At 40.5% G+C, this 20,938-nt stretch overlaps 1 protein-coding gene across 1 annotated transcript; it reads right to left on the bottom strand.

The window, feature by feature from the left end:
* Positions 1-16,647: 16,647 nt before the first annotated feature.
* On the bottom strand, positions 16,648-20,734 carry LOC126188590 (craniofacial development protein 2-like). The gene is made up of 4 exons (XM_049930192.1): positions 20,216-20,734; positions 17,029-17,128; positions 16,843-16,873; positions 16,648-16,750 (listed from the first exon to the last, which is right to left on the bottom strand). The coding sequence occupies exons 1-4, from the start codon at positions 20,732-20,734 to the stop codon at positions 16,648-16,650; spliced, it is 753 nt and encodes a 250-aa protein (XP_049786149.1).
* Between the last annotated feature and the right edge of the window lie 204 nt (positions 20,735-20,938).

Raw genomic sequence — 20,938 nt, 5'->3', positions numbered from 1 at the left:
TGAGCGTGCAGTGGACTGCTCATCAGAGAGTGGCTCACTTTCAGTTGACATGTCCAGTGCTGTTACTGCGAGTGAAACTCCTTACTTAGTTGAGTAAAGTCCACACTTATTTGGCTGCAACCTGTCACCACAGGCTCATCTCAAAGGTTAAATGTTGCGTGAACAAATTCATTTGCTTTTGTGGACTGACGTGTACCACCTCAAACAATACCCAAAAATTTTGTAAGAAATCAAACAGACAGATGGTTGATTTTAGTCCACTGAATTTATCCCAGAATGGAGTAGCGATCTTTAGAGCTACGCAACAGTGTGGATAGTTATGTCTTATGTGCAAGTGTGAAGCTTCCTCCCTAAAAAATGGACATAGCAGGTAAGCAGGGCCAGTGTGGTAACTGATAACAATCTTGTCTCAAGGTCAGTTCTGGTGTCAGGTTATGCATGAGGCAATTGGGTGACACCTCTGTCCTACTCAAGCACATGAGGCAATTGTACATGGTACATACACTGTCGTTACGTAATCCGCTAAATAAATAAATAAATCACATGGTCTGCGGGCTCTTGAGTGTGTTGCAGTCACGGTCAGCATATAACCAAAAGCTCGCCCATGAATCTTGGGCAGTTGAGTGACATAGAATTGGGGGAAATGAAGATCACCCTCTCTCCTACATCCTGGGCCAATAAGATTTAAGATCCTCCCCCCTCCCAATTTCATTAGTAAGCAATTCCAATTTTAATACTAAGCAGTTATTGCAGGCCTCATCAATCTAAGTCAGTACACTATAGTGAGAGGATCAGGTCTTTTATAAACAAATTTAGTCCTGAAATATTGTGAACAATAAATTTTCTCTCTATATTTGAACTGTACTCCACGGTGAAAGGCTCAGGTTCTTTCATTAGTAACAACAATGATACAACAAATTAACCTATAGTTTACTATTAACAATTTTTTGGAATAAATTTTGTTAACAGCAATTTTTGTTTATTAACAATTACTTTTTCAATATCTTGTTATCGCTGTATTTATATTAACATGGAAAGTTAGTAAAAAAGTAAATAATTTTTCTGATAATCTACACACAGGTTGTCCATAACTGAAGTTCCAGTTTCAAAACACTGTAAAAAGAGAATCACTGCTCAGAATGACGTCAAATTTGAACAGAATATCGTTGATACAGGGGGAAACGACATGGAACAAAAAATATCGAAAATCTGACCAATAGATGGCGCTGTAAGTAACAGAATATGCGCACCAACAGATGCACAGCACACAGCAGTTTCTCAGTTTGTGTTTCAGGCACCCAACATGACTATCTCAGTCCTTCAGCAAGGTCCGAGCAGGCACACGGGGGGGAGGGGTTTATTAGTGATTGGGAGCTCCAACGTTAGACGGGTGATGGAGCCCCTTAGGGAGATAGCGGAAAGGTCGGGGAAGAAGGCCAGTGTTCACTCTGACTGCAAATTGTTGCTCATGTTGGCACCAATGACTCCTGCCGTCTGGGTTCAGAGGTCATCCTCAGTTCATACAGGCGGTTGGCGGAGTTGGTGAAGGCGGAAAGCCTCGCTCGCGGGGTGGAATCTGAGCTAACTATTTGTAGTATCGTTCCGGAACCGATCGCGGTACTCTGATTTGGAGCCGAGTGGAAGGCTTAAACCAGAGGCTCAGACGATTCTGCGGAGATCTGGGGTGCAAATTACTTGACCTCCGCTATCGGCTGGAGAAATGTAGGGTCCCCCTGAATAGGTCAGGCGTGCACTACACGCAGGAAGCGGCTACAAGGGTAGCGGAGTATGTGTGGAGTGTACATGTGGGTTTTTTAGGTTAGAGAATTCCTTCCCTAGGCCCAACAAGACGCCTCCTGAGACGCGGCAAGGTAGGAGTAGGCAAAATGAAACAGGGAATAACAATATTAATCTGCTAATAGTAAACTGCAGGAGTGTCTATAGAAAGGTCCCAGAACTGCTCTCATTAATAAACGGTCACAATGCCCACATAATACTAGGGACAGAAAGTTGGCTGAAACCAGATGTAAACAGTAATGAAATTCTAAACTCAGATTGGAATGTATACCGCAGAGGCAGGCTGGAGAGTAAAGGGGGAGGCGTGTTTACAGCGATAAGAAGTGTAATAGTATCGAAGAAAATTCGAAGGAGATCCGAAATGTGAAATAATTTGGGTGAAGGTCACGGTTAAAGCAGGCTCAGACATGGTAACTGGATGTCTCTATGGGCCCCCTGGCTCAGCAGCTGTTGTGGCTGAGCACCTGAAGGATAATTTGGAAAATATTTCGAGTAGATTTCCCCACCATGTTATAGTTCTGGGTGGAGATTTTAATTTGCCGGATATAGTCTGGTAGACTCAAACGTTCATAACGGGTGGCAGGGACAAAGAACCCAGTGAAATTTTTTTAAGTGCTTTATCTGAAATTACCTTCAGCAGTTAAACAGAGAACCGACTCGTGGCGATAACATATTAGACCTTCTGGTGACAAACAGACCTAAACTATTTGAAACAGTTAACGCAGAACAGGGAATCAGTGATAATAAAGCGGTTACTGCATCGATGATTTCAGCCGTAAATAGAAATATTAAAAAAGGTAGGAAGATTTTTCTGTTTAGCAAAAGTGACAAAAAGCAGATTTCAGAGTACCTGATGGCTCAACACAAAAGTTTTGTCTCAAGTACAGACAGTGTTGAGGATCAGTGGACAAAGTTCAAAACCATTGTACAATATGTGTTAGATGAGTATGTGTCAAACAAGATAGTAAGAGATGGAATAGAGCCAACGTGGTACAACAACCGAGTTAGAAAACTGCTGCGGAAGCAAAGGGAACTTCACAGCAAACATAAACATAGCCAAAGCCCTGCAGACAAACAAAAATTACGCAAAGCGAAATGTAGTGTGAGGAGGGCTATGCGAGAGGCGTTCAATGAATTCGAAAGTAAAGTTCTATGTACTGACTTGGCAGAAAATCCTAAGAAATTTTGGTCTTACGTCAAAGCGGTAGGTGGATCAAAACAAAATGTCCAGAAACTCTGTGACCAAAATGGTACTGAAACAGAGGATGACAGACTAAAGGCCGAAATACTAAATGTATTTTTCCAAAGCTGTTTCACAGATGAAGACTACACTGTAGTTCCTTCTCTAGATTGTCGCACAAATGACAAAATGGTAGATATCGAAATAGACGACAGAGGGATAGAGAAACAACTAAAATCGCTCAAAAGAGGAAAGGCCGCTGGACCTGATGGGATACCAGTTCGATTTTACACAGAGTACGCCCCCCTTCTTGCAGCGGTGTACCGTAGGTCTCTAGAAGAGCGTAGCGTTCCAAAGCATTGGAAAAGGGCACAGGTCAGCCCCGTTTTCCAGAAGGGACGTCGAACAGATGTGCAGAACTATAGACCTATATCTCTAACGTCCATCAGTTATAGAATTTTGGTACACGTGTTATGTTCGAGTATAATGACTTTTCTGGAGACTAGAAATCTACTCTGTAGGAATCAGCATGGGTTTCGAAAGAGACGATCGTGTGAAACCCAGCTCGCGCTATTCGTCCACGAGACTCAGAGGACCATAGACTCGGGTTCCCAGGTAGATGCCGTGTTCGATACAGTTCCCCACAGTCGTTTAATGAACAAAGTAAGAGCATATGGACTATCAGACCAATTGTGTGATTAGATTGAAGAGTTCCTAGATAACAGAACGCAGCATGTCATTCTCAAGGGAGAGAAGTCTTCCGAAGTAAGAGTGATTTCAGGTGTGCTGCAGGGGAGTGTTATAGGACCGTTGCTATTCACAATATACATAAATGACCTTGTGGATGACGTCGTAAGTCCACTGAGGCTTTTTTCGGATGATGCTGTGGTATTTCGAGAGGTTGTAACAATGGAAAATAGTACTGAAACGCAGGAGGATCTGCAGCGAATTGACGCATGGTGCAGGGAATGGCAATTGAATCTCAATGTAGACAAGTGTAATGTGCTGCGAATACATAGAAAGGAAGATCCTTTATCATTTATCTACAATATAGCAGGTCAGCAACTGGAATCAGTTAATTCCATAAATTATATGGGAGTACGCATTAGGAGTGATTTAAAATGGAATGATCATATAAAGTTGATCGTCGGTAAAGCAGATGCCAGACTGAGATTCATTGGTAGAATCCTAAGGAAATGCAATCCGAAAACAAAGGAAGTAGGTTACACTACGCTTGTTCGCCCACTGCATGAATACTGCTCAGCAGTGTGGGACCCGTACCAAATAGGATTGATAGAAGAGATTGAGAAGATCCAACGGAGAGCAGCGCGCTTCGTTACAGGATCATTTAGTAATCGCGAAAGCGTTACAGCGATGATAAACTCCAGTGGAAGACTGCAGGAGAGACGCTCAGTAGCTCGGGATGGGCTTTTGTTGAAGTTTTGAGAACATACCTTCACCGAGGAGTCAAGCAGTATATTGCTCCCTTCTACATATATCTCGCGAAGAGACCATGAGGATAAAATCAGAGAGATTAGATCCCACACAGAAGCATACCGACAATCCTTCTTTCCAGGAACAGTATGATACTGGAATAGAAGGGAGAACCGATAGAGGTACTCAATGTACCCTCCGCCACACACCGTCAGGTGGCTTGCGGAGTATGGATGTAGATGTAGATGTAGATGTAGATGTAGAGAAGGATCTCGTGTTGCCAGTAAAGCTCTTTTACAGGAACTGTGACTGTATGCCAGTAGCCCTGCAGAAGCTCTGGACACACAAAGGTATAAAAAATACATTGGTCCAACATCTGCTAAGGATCTGCAGAAAATGAGGAGGTTTGACAGAGGGGGAAAAGCGGTTGATCCAAGATATGAACACACCATTTGCAGAAGGGGTCGAGCAGTGGTGTGCAAACATGCAATGTATGGAGAACTGCCCAAATGTTGGGCATGTCTGTGAGCATGAAGCATAAGATGTTGCATAAAATCCTGGGCTGCTATCCATACAAAATCACCCACATTCAGGAGTTACCTCCCGTTGACCTGCCAGAAAGTCAAAATGGAAGTATGTAATGAATGGGCATGGAACATTCTGTGGACAGATGAAGCCTATTTTCATCTCCATGGACATGTTAATATATGTAGAACTGCTGAATATAAGCGATGGAAAATGTACACACACATCAACCAGTGCCACTTCATTCTGCAAAGGTGACTGCACGGTGCAAGTTAATGGCATAAGTTATCCTAGGGCCATATTTTCTTGAGGAGATGAGTCCTGCAGGTCCCATTACCTGGAGCATCACTGGTAAATATTGCGAGAATCTTTCACTCACCAACATCATTCCAGCCCTTTAACAATGTGGATGTGTGGGTAGGATCGTTTTTATGCAAGATGGGGCTCCTTCACACATTGCACAGCAAGTGAAGCAGCATTTTGGAAATGCTAGAATTATCGGTTGTCATTTCCCTACAGCCCTGTCATTCAGATAACCTGATGCTAGTCCATGTGACTTCTGGCTATGGGCTGGCCCGTGTGGCCGAGTGGTTCTAGGCGCTACAGTCTGGAACAGCGCGACCGCCTCGGGCATGGGTGTGTGTGATGTCCTTAGGTTAGTTAGGTTTAAGTAGTTCTAAGTTCTATAGGACTGATGACCTCAGAAGTTAAGTCCCATAGTGCTCAGAGCCATTTGAACTTCTGGCTATGGGGTTATCTAAAAATGTTGTTTTCAGCGCACCAATTATGAACATAGCTGAACTGCAAGGACGCATTGTACAACACATTCTGAATGTAACCCCCAAGACACTCCTTTCTGGTTTGTAATATGCTATTTCTCGATATGAGCTTGTGGCAGAAACAGTGGACAGCATATATGTGATTGCTGGCTTTCTCGGCGTATTCCAATGATGAAATCGTCTTGGGTTATCAGTCGAGTGGTGGCATTGTGTTGTTGCAATGTTACAATGGCTGAAGTGGCAGGATGCAGGGTTCCATCAATCTGTATAGTCGTTCGACTGCTATTCACTTCTGCTTACAGATCAGTCACCTGCCACCAGAAGCGGGTGTCGCATTGGTGGGGGGGGATCGTGTTGTGGCCCTGCATTTGTATCGAGTCCTGGCTGCTGTCCAATCTGTCTGCAGACACCACGCCTTCAGAACAGAGCCGAATAAACTGTGCAGTGCCAACAGTTTCTGCGACTTGGTTGTTAAAGAGGCAGTGGAAATAAGTCTGCACAGCATTCTAGAAAACCATGATAGCAGATTTCAGCGTAGGCAGTGTGGGATTTTGGAATTGAGAAAATACATCAGGAACACTTCGTTCTGAAGGCGGTGGCGTCCGCAGACAGATTGTATGACAACAGGTACACAACACCCTCGCCAGGGCAGCTGCACGATCCCCCCACCACTGGTTGCATCACGTTCCCCATCACCAACGCGGCACCCCCTTCCTGAAGCGCATGATTGGGCTGCCTGCAGAAGTGGACAGCGGTTAACTATGGTATAAGGATAGGTGGAACACAAAATCCCAACACTTCGCTAGATGATGATGGGTTCAAAACACATCGAAACATTGCAACAAGACAATGCCATCACTCAGCTGATCACCCGAACGTATTTCATCAGTGAACAGCGTATTGAACATGTCTTGTGCCAGTCTCAGGACAATTAGAAACCAATGTCATTTTGAGTTTTTTGCGGATTTTAGCCACAGGGTAATTAAAAACCGATGTGATTTTGCTTTTTTATGCTGTTTTTGATCCCCAGGGCATTTAAAGAAATTATGTCATATTGCTTTTTTATGGTTTTTGGCCCCAGGACAATTAAAAATAGATGTCGTTTTCCTTTTTCGCGGTGTTTGCCCCCAGGAGAATTAAAAATCAATTTTTCCCATCCGATGTGGTACGACTTTGCCCTGGTGGATGGGCTTACCTGCCTAACAGTGCCACAGGTGTTGACTGCCGACCTTGTGGAGTCATGCACATTGAGCAGTACAGATGGTGCAAAGTGCAGCTCAAACCATAGCCGTCCTACTGCGATTCATCTGTCAGTTGTAACAGACGCCATTTTCGTTAAGACGCTTACAGAGCCTTCTATTGGTAATTTTTTTTTTTTTTTGTTCCATGACATTTCCGCTTGTGTTAATAACATGCTGCTCAAATTTGATGTCATTCTGAACAGTGACTGTCTTTCTGCAGTGTTTTAATACTGAAGCTTCAATTATGGACGTCCTGTACATATAACATTTTTTTAACTAATACTATCAGGTACCTTTAAACATCAAAAACTATCAGAGAGAGGGAGAACTTAAATGCTATGTTTCCCATTGAATTAGTATTTTCTGATTGGGTTTGTTTTGTTTATTCTGTGTATAGCTGTCATTCTTTTTTTAAGCAGAGAAAACATTTTCTTTAAAATAGAAGAGGATGTAAATTACTTTAAGGCTCATACAACTATATATGTAATAATACAATATTATATGTTACAGATTTTTCATGTATACGAAAAATCATGAGCCTGACTGTGTGGAGCGTTAGTCGCTGTGCGTAAATTAGATGACACACTCGCTACGGAATGAATTCACTAATGTTGTGCCTCTTGTGCGGCGCCGGAAAATTTCCATCGTAATTATTATTCTTAAGATCATTAATTAAAAAGTAAAGACTCCAGCAAGACCTGCCGGCTTATTTACTTTCAACTCTTTCGGATTCTCTAAACCAGCGATGCTTATTACTGAATACTCCATACGGGAATCTATACGATGGTCAAACGGCGGTATGTCTATACGATCCTCCTGTGTGAAAGATTTCTTAAATGAGAAATTTAAAACTTCAGCTTTACTTTTAACATCATCTACTGCCACACCAGACTAGTCAATGAGTGACTGGATAGAAACCTTAGGCCTACTTAACGAATTTTTGTAGACCTAGAATTTTCTCGGGTTTTCGGTAAGATTTATTGCTAAGGTATAAGGGTGGTAGTTGTTGTAAGCTTCGCTCATCGGTATTTTTACAGACACACTAATTCCTGTTAACTTTCCTCTATCGTCATTTGCGCGTTCTCTTTTGAACCAAGAGTATAACAGTCTTTGCTTCCTCATCATTTTTCGAATTTCATTGTTAAACCACGGTGGACATTTTCCGTCCTTATCCATTTACTCGGCTCTTGCCTTCTCCATGGCATAATTATAAATCAGAGCTTAAAAACCACGTGCCTTTTAGTGGAGAAAGGTGTAAACATTTTTGCCAGACGTGAGGTAGTCACATATATCCATTCTGTTGGAAAAATCTCGCGTTTTATCCGAATCCATAAGCTACTAGTCATATTTAGAAGGTAATTTCAATAGTTCAGGCTGATGGTCTGTTTTAACATCAACCAGTTCTACTTCAGAAGGACTTCTTATATTCCTGGCCGCCTCCATACCAATATTTTGCTAATACACCTCCCACTACTGACTATAGGCAATGGTACAATTCATCTATAATGCATTCACTTCCCTTATTAAAGAACTGCTATGTGGCATCATCCTTCTGCCTTGCATATAGTGCAAACATTGAAAAAACCCAGCACCTGCTGCCATTTCCAGTTACATCTGATGTGTAAAGGTTTTTACTAAAGTAGTATGACATAAGGCTGTAGGCAGCACTCTGTAACTTATATGATACAGACGGTTTTGTGCGGTGACAGAATCAGAATTTCTTTTCCTCCAAGCAATACACCCCAATACAGAATGTAATTGCTACTAGCTTAGTGGGATGTACATGTGGCAAACTATTTGTTACCAGAAAGTGAGGAACTGTATAGTAGAGGTCTTATCAGTAGTACTATGCTGGGAAACAAAATGATGTTTATGTTTTTTAACCTCATGGAAGACTGCATCCATTACAAAATGGTGGTATTGTCAGTCAGTTCTACGTTTCGACACGTTTTTGCTAGATAAAGTTTTTCCTTTAATCCGGATGAGGAATCACATGTACATCTCCAAGTGCAGCATTTTTTCTTCACCCACTATGTAGCCTACTCTAAGAATCTAAGATGTTGGCACTTCCACTCATGTGATGTGATGATGACATGGCTTCTTGTCTCATATGCTACAGTTGCTTGTAAATACTTTACAACTGTAAACACTGAAACTTCTTTGTGTGAGTCTACTGAAATAACTGAGTGTTTACTTAAACAGCTGAGTGCAACTGAACCTATTGTGTCTTTACTTATTTTTATCATTTCAACACTGACCTACAGAATTTTCCTTGACAAAGGCAACTCAAACTTAACCTATTCACTTAATACTCACAATATACCAGCCCAACGCAATCTGACTGCTCTGCAATGACAACATGACTTCAAATAATTAACCCAAAAGAATAGCCCTGAATTGGAAGAAATCCTAACAATAACCCACACATTTTCATAAGTCACTTACTTCACAGAAAATCTTCATAACACGAACTACACAAATTACAGCAAGCAGCAACTACAGCCTGTTAAATAAGAAGATCTAACTACTATAGGCTCTAACTACTGGGAGGCATATGATTAGCAAAAGAAAGATTTTTGTTGAAGAGCAAACAATGTATTTAGTAGATTTTACCTTATTCACGTGACATCCAGTCCCAAAAACTATATAGTCGTCAATAATTCCACTATCCAAACATTACCAACTACATCCATCTTCATTTTACAATGCATGTCCTACCAACACTGAGTCTCCATGAAGGACACATGTCTAAGATGTCCGCTCACTAACTGCTAACTGCTTGTCTGTCCAACCAGAGACTCTCTTACTGAAGGTACACAGTGCTTATTCATGTGATACTCAGTTCCAAAAATTATATAGTCAACAATAATTCCACTACCCAAACATTACCAATTGCCTCCATCTTCATTTTACAATTCATGTCCTACCAACACTGAGTCTCCATGAAGGACACATGTCCAAGCCATCGGCTTGCTAACTGCTCATCCATCCAACCAGAGAGTCTCTGACTGAGGGTGGAGTGCACTGTCAGCGATATTAATTACAGTCTATAGCGCTGTTAACATACAAACACATAAACAGGCTACTTACAACACACAGTGCAAGTGCACTATTTTTCTGTATGTATGTATATCAGTTCATCGTGGGGTGCCCCCATAGTCAGGGTGGGTTCAGGATGGGATTCAAAGATGGATTCACTAGGCGCTATGTCCAGGATAGGAACCGAATATGGATCCACCACATATTGCATCCAGGATAGAGTTAAAAGGTGGATCCAGTATGTGTTATGTCCCTTGTTTATGTTTGGGAAACATTTCGAAAATGGATACACCCTCAATACCTCTGGAGTGGTGTCTGAAGGCGGACCCACCAGTGCTAGGTCCAGGCCAGGGTCTGGGGGTCCCCATGACAAATTGATATACACACATACAAAAGAACAGTGCAATTTCACTAGGTGTTTATAGCTGTACTTCATTTACAAGCAGTGTAGAACATGTGACCAGAAGCGATATCATGATCACATTAGTGGAAATATCAGCATCTTGGATCTTTAGAGTAGGCTATATATATAGGGAGCTTCAAAAGCACGTCTCTCTTTAACATAGTGGATGTTCTGATGGTTTTGCGGAGATACATCTGTGAAAGTGTCTCTACAGCCGGTCAAACTGCTTTATTCACAATACTTATACAGAACGCAAATGCCCACACACTTGTCTGCTAAATCAACATTGTTTTGCAGGTCAGTGTGAGATGTATGAGAAATTATGTTAGCTCATCCTAAATACAGAACATATGATGCGAGACTGGCATCTTTCAGTGGTTGGACTTAGCTATTAAGCAACATCTTGACAAACTAATTGAAGCTGGATTCTTTTATATTGGTAATGGAGATGTAACTTTGTGTTTCCATTGTTGTGAAGGATAAGAAATACTGGGATACACTGTACAAACCATGGGTGGAACATGCTGTGTGGTTTTTCAAATCTTTTTTGTGCTTATTGTGAAGGCTAGGAATTTTGTGGATGATATTTGCTGAATTAGAGACGTAAAAATTACTGCAAAGATTGCGACTAACGTTAAACCTCCATCAAATCTTCTGAAAGCAGCAGAAGCAGAACACCATGTGACTCTGAGAGTTTCTGACAATGCTCGCCTGTGTAAAATCTGCATTCAAGAAGAAATGGAAGTACTATTCCTTCCATGCAGACGCAGTGGTGCTTGTGTTAAATGTGTATCTCCCCTTTCATTGTGTGAGTGTGTCAGAGACCTGTTTCAACTGCAATAACGCATTTTTGACGAAAACAGTGATTGTGAAGAAAGTACTACAACTTCATTTTATACTTTTTACACATTGTTAATACACATCGAAGAGACTAAAGCATTATCGTTACAGTGCCTTCCTTTCTTGTTATATCCTACATTAGTCACACTTAGGTCTGCTCTTAATACAACAACTATGATTACCCTGCGATCTTAACGCCTCCTGACCTGCATTAAAAAATCATGACTGTTTTTAGTGTCAAAACATAGAACTGACAGATAATACCGGTACCACTGCTCTGTAATATGTGCAGTCTTCCATGTGGCTAAAAAACAAAACCATACTTTTGTTCCCGAGAAGAGTAGTAGTGTTAAGACCTCTGCTACACAGTTTCTCATTATCTGGTAACAATTGCTGTATTATATGTACACCCCAACGAAGCTAGTAGCAACTACATTCTGTACTGCGGTGTACTGCATGGAGAACAAGAAAAACTGATTCTGTCACGTCACAAAACCATCTGTAACATAAATTATACAGTGCTACCTACAGCCATATCTCATATTACTTTAGTAAAAAGCATTACACAGAATTTGTAATTGGAAACTGAATTAGAAGTTGCAAGGTTCTTTTTTAATGTTTGCACTACATGTAGGATGATGTTACAGATTATTACTTTAATAAGGGGAAGTCTATGTATCCTGGCAACATTGTACCATTTCCTATAGTCAGTAGCATAAGTTGTATCAGGAAAAAATTGGTGTGGAGGCAGCAAGAATGTAAAAAAATCCACCTGGCTAACATTAAAACGGACCATCATCTTAGACTATTGCAATGGCCTTCTATAGATGGCTATTTGCTTATGCATCTGAATAAAATTCGAGATTTCTTTTAACAGAATGGATATCTGTGACTACCAAACATCTGGCAGGAACGTTTATATCTTCATGCACTAAAAAGGAACTGCATTAGTTTATTCATGTCGAGTTTGAATGGGGTATCTGTAGTGATTACTTAGTGGAAGAACTTCTTAGCTGAGATCACTACAAACTGGTTTCTGTAAAACTAAGGTACCATCTTTAGACATTCATAAAGGTTATTACAAACATCTCTTGTCAGCTATGCACAAAGTATTTCCATTGAATTTCCATGTACATAAAACATGAAAGGAGTGATGTCTTGGTCTGTCAAAATCATAATTATTATGTACATCACAACTGAGCTGTAAGACAGTTATTACTGTGGCACCCTGGTAGGCATGATGTGTTATGGGAATGATGCTTCGGCGAATTGTGATGTACATAATAATTTTGACTTTGACAGGCCAACACATCGCTCTTTTTATGTTTTATGTGCCTGGAAATTCAATGGAAAGATTCTGTGTGAATCTGGCATAAAATATTTATAATAATCTTTATGAAGATCTGAAGATGATAACTTAGTTTTACCAAACCCAGTCATCTACAATAAAGTTTTTCATAGCGATCTTGGCTAAGAAGTTCTTCTTCTCCCAAGTGAAAAGAACATGGTTTTTAAGCTCTGATTTTTAACTATGGAATGGACTGTTCGAATCTGATGCTTTCTAAATATGTTAAATGTTACTGATACACAGGTTCATTTCAGAAACCAGTATAGGAGGTAGATGCATGTGCAGAAGACTGTAGTTTTAATGGAACATTTGTTAATGGTGGGAGAAGTACCACATGCAGCATTATTGCGCTTAAACAGCATGGACAGACGTCTGGAAACTATGTTACACACACACACACACACACACACACACACACACACACACACACATACATGTGACTCCAGTGCTCTGCTGGATGACTGGGTATTTTCTTCATATGTAAATTACATTTTATAATCAAGAGGGTGTCTATATGTGGGTATATGCATGGTAGACTGTAGGAGTGAGCGGATAACTGCTTATTTATCATAAGCAAATTAAATTAAAAAATCAGGCTGGGTTGTATATGCATGTACATGGTATGAAAAACTATAGTTTTAAAGGAACTTTTTTTTATGATGTAAGGGAGTACCACACACACAGCATTATTGTACTCAAATAGAGCTGATAGACATTACTGAAATTAAAAAAAAAATTGTCTCCTTCTTCATTCCACATCAACTACCATTCAATATACGACAATATTTCACAAATAACTGAATTCCAAATGTATTCTTTCCGAAACCTGTTGGAGTAGGTATTAATAACACCATCTTGTGCTGAACTTTCGGTGCATGCGCTTTCACAGCTACCTAATTCAACATTATCATCACGAACTTTAAGTCCCGATGTACATTTTATAATGTAGTCAAAAATGTTTTTAACACCAACTCACTATCGACGTAATCAATCTATTGCAGAATATACCGCATCCTGCAAACTGTGTATGTTCATGACATTCTGATGCTTTTGAAATTCACTCTGTGATGGCTCTCGAATTGTTACTTTTAATGTAGCGACACCAATCACAGTGAATATCGATGCTCTGACATTTCTTCTGTCGAATGAAGGAATGCTGAGATACAATGTGCTGTCCTTAGTCGACAACTTGTAATGTAGGAAGTTATTCCAGATTATCATAGGTGCAGTACAGTGTGGAACCATGAATGCCTCTGGTGCAGTAGCTGCAGGAGATTCATTCGTTATTTTCCTACAGTTACAATGCAGCTAACGATGCCGCCTGTGGCAGTGACTCAGCCCGCCAGTAGAACGGTACGAATATTTATGCTCCTTATGAATCTAAACAAACTACATTAGTTACTCTCCAATTTTGTTCAAACTTTACACAGTGATTTTTGTTATTGCTAAAATGATAGTGTCCAAATTTCATTTCGTTATTTATCGTAGTTTATAATATAGAAAATTTCACTTAAAAATCACAAAAAATCATTCTGGTACTTCGAACCCGATCTAGTATCAGGAAGAAATTAACTTTCAACAACATATTGAGCTATTACAAAAATTTCAACTTCTAAAAAAATCAATAACTAGATTCTTTCATTGTGTAACATTTGTAATTTTTATTTGACATAATATTGGAACCTTTTAGGACTAATATTTTGTTATGAGAGTGCATGGGACTGATTGAGAGGGTGAATGAGGGACATATGAAAATTCAAAATGTTTCATTTTTTGAAGCTCTCTGTGAAATCTAAACCATGGGAAAAATTTCTGAGAAGAGCCACAAATCATGTGACATTAGTCTGAATGAGCACGCTTTTGTTAAAGGCAACAAGAAAAGAAGTTAGGAAAGGAATAAGTATGTTATTTGATATTGAAATTATTTGATACTTTATTTCTTTTGTAATTAAATATAAAGTAATAATTGAAGTTTTGATTATGTAAAATTATTTTCTAAATTGTGATTGGATAAGAGGATTTTTCCACAAGAAGCATCTGGAAAGAATGTTCTGATCGATCATTCACATCAACAGCCAATCAGAATTGAGAGCTTCCCATGTGGTTAGAGGGGTGTTATCTGTATGAGGACACTGCCTAGGTGAGTCACTTCCTGACCATTGTACCAAACACATCACGCTAGCTCGCTCTTCGCAAGTAGTATGTAAAATAATGAATAAAGAGACGTAAACTTGGTTTGGTTATCGCTAACAGAAAGGCAGTGGAAACCATTTTAGTGAATGTTTGGTAATTTTATGTGCTTTGGTGTTAAAGATAACCACTTGTGAAATATTCTGATCGAACTTAAAAAATCCGTGTGGTGCGTCACATTCGTGACAGAATAAATATGGCGAGCACTTCTGCAAAAGAAGACCACTGCGTCTATGGAATGTTTAACTCACGTAAAGTTGTGGCTCAATGACTTTTAGAACGTGAATAATATGTGAGCTGCTTTCGTGTGTCTATGTGTAGCTCACAACCGATACAAGAGAATTACATGTTTGCACCTGTTACTGTACTTCAAAGTAGTCACCAACGTTGTGTAGAACCCGTTGCCAGCGATGTGGAAGGCGTAGCAGCGCCTATTCTTTTGATGGTGCAAATGGAGCGGTCTATTGCCTCTCGAATCTCTGGAACAGTTCTGAAGCGAATACCACGAAGTGGTTCCTTCATCTTCGGAATCAAATCAAAGTCACGAGAACTTAAGTCCGGGGATTGTGGTGGATGTTACAGTACTTCCCAGTCCCACTGACCGAACAGAGCAGCCACAGTTTGCGCTATATGCGCCCGCGCATTGTCGTGCAAAATGATACGTGGGTTGCGCAGAAAGGGTCACCGCTTCTTTCGCAAAGCTCGTCGCAGGTGATGCTCCAAAAACGAGCAGTAATATTGTGCATTGAAGGTATGCCGTGGAGGAACGTAATGTGTTAGGATAACACCAGCACAGTCGTACATGAGAATCACCATAACTTTAGACCGCTCCATTCGCACCATCAACAGAACAGATTCTGCTAAAGGTTTACTACGCCTTCCACATCGCTGGCAACGGGTTCTACACAACGCTGGTGACTACTTTGAAGGATAGTAACAGGTGAAAACATGTAACTCTTTTGTATCGGTTGTAAATAAATAGTTGCCGCTATTTAAGTTCCAACCCTCGTATATGTGCATTTGCTGCACAGCTTCTCTCACTCTATTGGAATAAGTTTCAGCTTTGTAACTCGCCATCCATTTTAAATTTTGACAAGGACTATCCTAATGTTGACTAGCAGAGAGCTATTGGTGGTTAAATTAAATGTATTGGTAAACAGTAACATCGCTTTGGTAACTCAGTACTAATTACTTGGGTGGATCACTGGTTTTATATATCACCACAAACAGTTCCTGTCTATCAGTCACGAGAATCTGGATCTGTTTGCGTTATATGGCTGAAGCAATCATGTGAATGCTGCTAGGATCATGTAGGTTAGAATACGGCAGACATCTATGTAATAGAAAATAGCTCTGGGAAAGATGACATATTTCTCACAAAAATGTAAGGGTGGTTTCAGATATGTATAGGGGTATATAGAAACTAATTTTTAACTCATTCATTGTGTGAGGGTGGGAAGGAGTGGTAATGGATAATACTGATGCACTGTATCCTCCATGATGCATTGTAGAGCGGTTAATTTGTTAAGATGCAGGATGTTTCGCAGGTGATGGAGTTGTCTACAATCAGACAGGAGTACCTATAGGGAGCTGGTAGTTGAACTGAATATAAATAAATCTGTTACACATAAATGGGACAAGAAATCCTTTATCCCATCACCAGAAGCATCAACAGCTGTAACATGGCTAGCAGTAAGCATGTGAAGTGAGCTAAAGTAAGATGCATATGTTGGACTCAAATCCATTGCAGGAACCTTAAGGGAGGTAATTGGAACACTAATGATTGACAGACGAACAACCCCAACCCATCCACCTGTCACTTGCAGATTCTAACAATACAATTCAGACTGACGTGTAAGCACTGAATTAAACTATGAACCTTTCACTACCCTTACAATACCTCTGAATTGTGTGTGGTTCTGGTTGATGTGCAAATCAGCTACACCAATGTAAATATGATCTGATGGATAGAGCCTGAAAATGTGATGTAGCATATACCCATTTGAAAAAAAGATTATGTATTTCTCACAAAACGCTATGCTGTTAATGGTCTGATACAGTTATACCACTGCCATCTTATAACTAGTTTAGTGATCACTGGAATGTGATGAATGAGATTAAGACACATTAGAAATACAAATATATAGAAAACCATTCAATATTGACGAATTGCAGTTGTTATGCCTCTGATTTTCTCGAATCAGCCCTTGTATTTAAGGATGAAGCAGTAAGGCATCATCTTCAGTCAATACTCTGTGGACATATCCCTCTACAGTCTCGCCATAACAATGGTGGTGGTGGAACTGACCAGAACGAAAATAAATCTAACTGTTGTCTATCAATAGTATCACCCTGCCGCCAGAAACATTAACTGCCATTAAAAAAAAATAACATAGGAGCGAGCCAATGCAGGAGAAGAATATGTTGGGTTCAGATCCATTTTTCAAAAATACTTGGATAAGGGTAATGTAAGCCACCCACGAAAGAAATGCTTTTCAGAACACTATTGCTGACAAAGAAAAAAAATCATGTTAATTGATCGTGGCTGATTTGCTAAGCAGCCACTGCAGTTTAAAATGATCGGTGGATAGCTCTACAACACTGGTAGGAAGGTATTATGTTTCTAGAAAAGACGATGACATACTATATTTCTTGTGAAACTGCAAGACTCTAATCACGAATCCCATATGCGGATCTTCAACCTCTGTGTGTGTGTGTGTGTGTGTTTGTGTGTGTGTGTGTGTGTGTGTATGTGTGCCAGGTAAATCCGATCCTTATACTATTAGACAACAATTTACTTCCATCTCTGGAATGAAATGTTTCTGAAGTAAGCACCACTACATACATGTGGAAGAAGATATTCATAGCTCTACCCTAAATTCACTGTCAGAAGTCTCAGACCTTGGAAGCCACCATCAAAAGAAAATCAACTTATATAACACACGTACAGCAGTTCATTGCCATCACAGGAATCAAGCAAATTCATAGACGTGGAATGAGTTTACCATCATCATCATCGTCATCATCATCATTTAAGACTGATTATGCCTTTCAGCGTTCAGTCTGGAGCATAGCCCCCCTTATACAGTTCCTCCATGATCCCCTATTCAGTGCTAACATTGGTGCCTCTTCTGATGTTAAACCTATTACTTCAAAATCATTCTTAACCGAATCCAGGTACCTTCTCCTCGGTATGCCCCGACTCCTCCTACCCTCTACTGCTGAATCCATGAGTCTCTTGGGTAACCTTGCTTCTCCCATGCGTGTAACATGACCCCACCATCTGAGCCTGTTCGCCCTGACTGCTACATCTAAAGAGTTCATTCCCAGTTTTTCTTTGATTTCCTCATTGTGGACTCCCTCCTGCCATTGTTCCCATCTACTAGTACCTGCAATGATCCTAGCTACTTTCATATCCGTAACCTCAACCTTGTTGATAAGGTAACCTGAATCCACCCAGCTTTCGCTCCCATACAACAAAGTTGGTCGAAAGATTGAACGGTGCACAGATAACTTAGTCTTGGTACTGACTTCCTTCTTGCAGAAGAGAGTAGATCGTAGCTGAGCGCTCACTGCATTAGCTTTGCTACACCTCGCTTCCAGTTCTTTCACTATGTTGCCATCCTGTGAGAATATGCATCCTAAGTACTTGAAACCGTCCACCTGTTCTAACTTTGTTCCTCCTATTTGGCACTCAATCCGTTTATATTTCTTTCCCACTGACATTACTTTCGTTTTGGAGATGCTAATCTTCATACCATAGTCCTTACATTTCTGATCTAGCTCTGAAATATTACTTTGCAAACTTTCAATCGAATCTGCCATCACAACTAAGTCATCCGCATATGCAAGACTGCTTATTTTGTGTTCACATATCTTAATCTCACCCAGCCAGTCTATTGTTTTCAACATATGATCCATAAATAATATGAACAACAGTGGAGACAGGTTGCAGCCTTGTCTAACCCCTGAAACTACTCTGAACCATGAACTCAATTTACTGTCAACTCTAACTGCTGCCTGACTATCCATGTAAAGACCTTTAATTGCTTGCAGAAGTTTGCCTCCTATTCCATAATCTTGTAGAACAGACAATAACTTCCTCCTAGGAACCCGGTCATATGCCTTTTCTAGATCTATAAAGCATAGATACAATTCCCTGTTCCACTCATAACACTTCTCCATTATTTGCCGTAAGCTAAAGATCTGGTCCTGACAACCTCTAAGAGGCCTAAACCCACACTGATTTTCATCCAGTTGGTCCTCAACTTATACTCGCACTTTCCTTTCAACAATACCTGAGAAGATTTTACCCACAACGCTGATTAAAGAGATACCTCCGTAGTTGTTACAATCTTTTCTGTTTCCATGTTTAAAGATTGGTGTGATTACTGCTTTTGTCCAGTGTGATGGAACCTGTCCCGACTCCCAGGCCATTTCAATTATCCTGTGTAGCCATTTAAGACCTGACATTCCACTGTATTTGATGAGTTCCGACTTAATTTCCCATCCACCCCAGCCGCTTTATTGCACTGCAATCTGTTGACCATTTTTTCCAAAAAATGGTTCAAATGGCTCTGAGCACTATGGGACTCAACATCTCAGGTCATAAGTCCCCTAGAACTTAGAACTACTTAAACCTAACTAACCTAAGGACATCACACACACCCATGCCCGAGGCAGGATTCGAACCTGCGACCGTAGCAGTCCCGCGGTTCCGGACTGCAGCGCCAGAACCGCTAGACCACTGCGGCCGGCCATTTTTTCCACTTCCTCAAATGTGATCTTATTTCCATCATCATTCCTATCCCATTCTACCTCGAAATCTGAAACATTACTGATCGCATTTTCACCTACATTGAGCAACTCTTCAAAATATTCCCTTCATCTGCCCAAGGCATCCACAGGATTCGCTAGCAGTTTTCCTGACCTGTCCAAAATACTTGTCATTTCCTTCTTACCTCCCTTTCGAAAACTGCTAATTACACTCCAGAATGGTTTTCCAGCAGCTTGACCCATAGTCTCCAACCTGTTTCCAAAGTCTTCCCACGATTTCTTCTTGGATGCTGCAATTATCTGTTTGGCTTTGTTTCTTTCTTCAACATAACTTTCTCTGTCTACCTGGGTTCTGGTATGTAGCCATTTTTGATACGCCTTCTTTTTCCTTTTACAGGCTGCCTTGATTGTATCATTCCACCAAGCTGTTTGCTTCATCCTACTTTTACACACTACTGTTCCAAGACATTCTTTAGCCACTTCTAGTACTGTGTCCCTGTACCTTGTCCATTCCTTTTCCAATGACTGTAATTGACTACATTCAACTAACTGGTACCTTTCTGAGATCGCTGTTATGAACTTCTGCCTGATTTCCTTATCCTGAAGTTTCTCCACTCTTATCCTCCTACATATGGACCTGACCTCCTTCACTTTCGGCCTCACAATCCCAATTTCACTGCATATTAAATAATGATCACTGTCATCAATGAATCCCCTGAATACACGTGTGTCCCTCACAGCCTTCCTGAATTCCTGATCTGTTATTATATAGTCAATGACAGATCTGGTTCCCCTGCCTTCCCAAGTATACCGGTGAATGTTCTTATGTTTAAAAAAGGAGTTTGTGATTACTAAGCCCATACTGGCACAGAAATCCAAGAGTTGTTTCCCGTTCCTGTTGCCCTCCATATCCTCTCCAAATTTACCCATAACCTTTTCATACCCTTCTGTTCGATTTCCAATCCTGGCGTTAAAATCACCCATGAGCAGAACACTGCACTTGTCCTTTACTCTAACAACTATATCACTGAGTGCCTCATAAAAACTATCCATTTTATCTTGATCTGTCCCTTCACAATGCAAATATACTGACACAATCCTAATTTTCTTGCTAGACAATGTCAAATCTATCCACATCAGTCGTTCGTTTACATACCTTATTGCAACTACGCTGGGTTCCATTTCTTTCCTGATGTAAAGCCCTACACCCCATTGTGCTATTCCTGCTTTGACTCCTGACAGGTAGACCTTCTATTCTCCCACTTCCTCTTCTTTCTCACCCTTACCCGAATGTCACTAACAGCTAAAACGTCCAGCCCCATCTTACTTGCAGCCTCTGCCAGCTCTACCTTCTTCCCAGAGTAGCCCCCATTGATATTAATAGCT

This window comes from Schistocerca cancellata, chromosome 5, assembly GCF_023864275.1.
Source record: "Schistocerca cancellata isolate TAMUIC-IGC-003103 chromosome 5, iqSchCanc2.1, whole genome shotgun sequence".
In the NCBI taxonomy this organism is placed as follows: Eukaryota; Metazoa; Arthropoda; class Insecta; order Orthoptera; family Acrididae; genus Schistocerca; species Schistocerca cancellata.
This window is presented reverse-complemented; position numbering and strand designations above follow the sequence as displayed.

Coding starts and splice junctions, on each gene's coding strand:
- LOC126188590 (XM_049930192.1), bottom strand. CDS start 20,734: ATGGAACCCAGCGTAGTTGCAATAAGGTATGTAAACGAACGACTGATG. Junction 16,874..17,028: donor TAGAGGGATATGTCCACAGA/GTATTGACTGAA, acceptor ATCACATTCCAG/TGATCACTAAACTAGTTATA. Junction 16,751..16,842: donor CTAGTTATAAGATGGCAGTG/GTATAACTGTAT, acceptor TCACATTTTCAG/GCTCTATCCATCAGATCATA.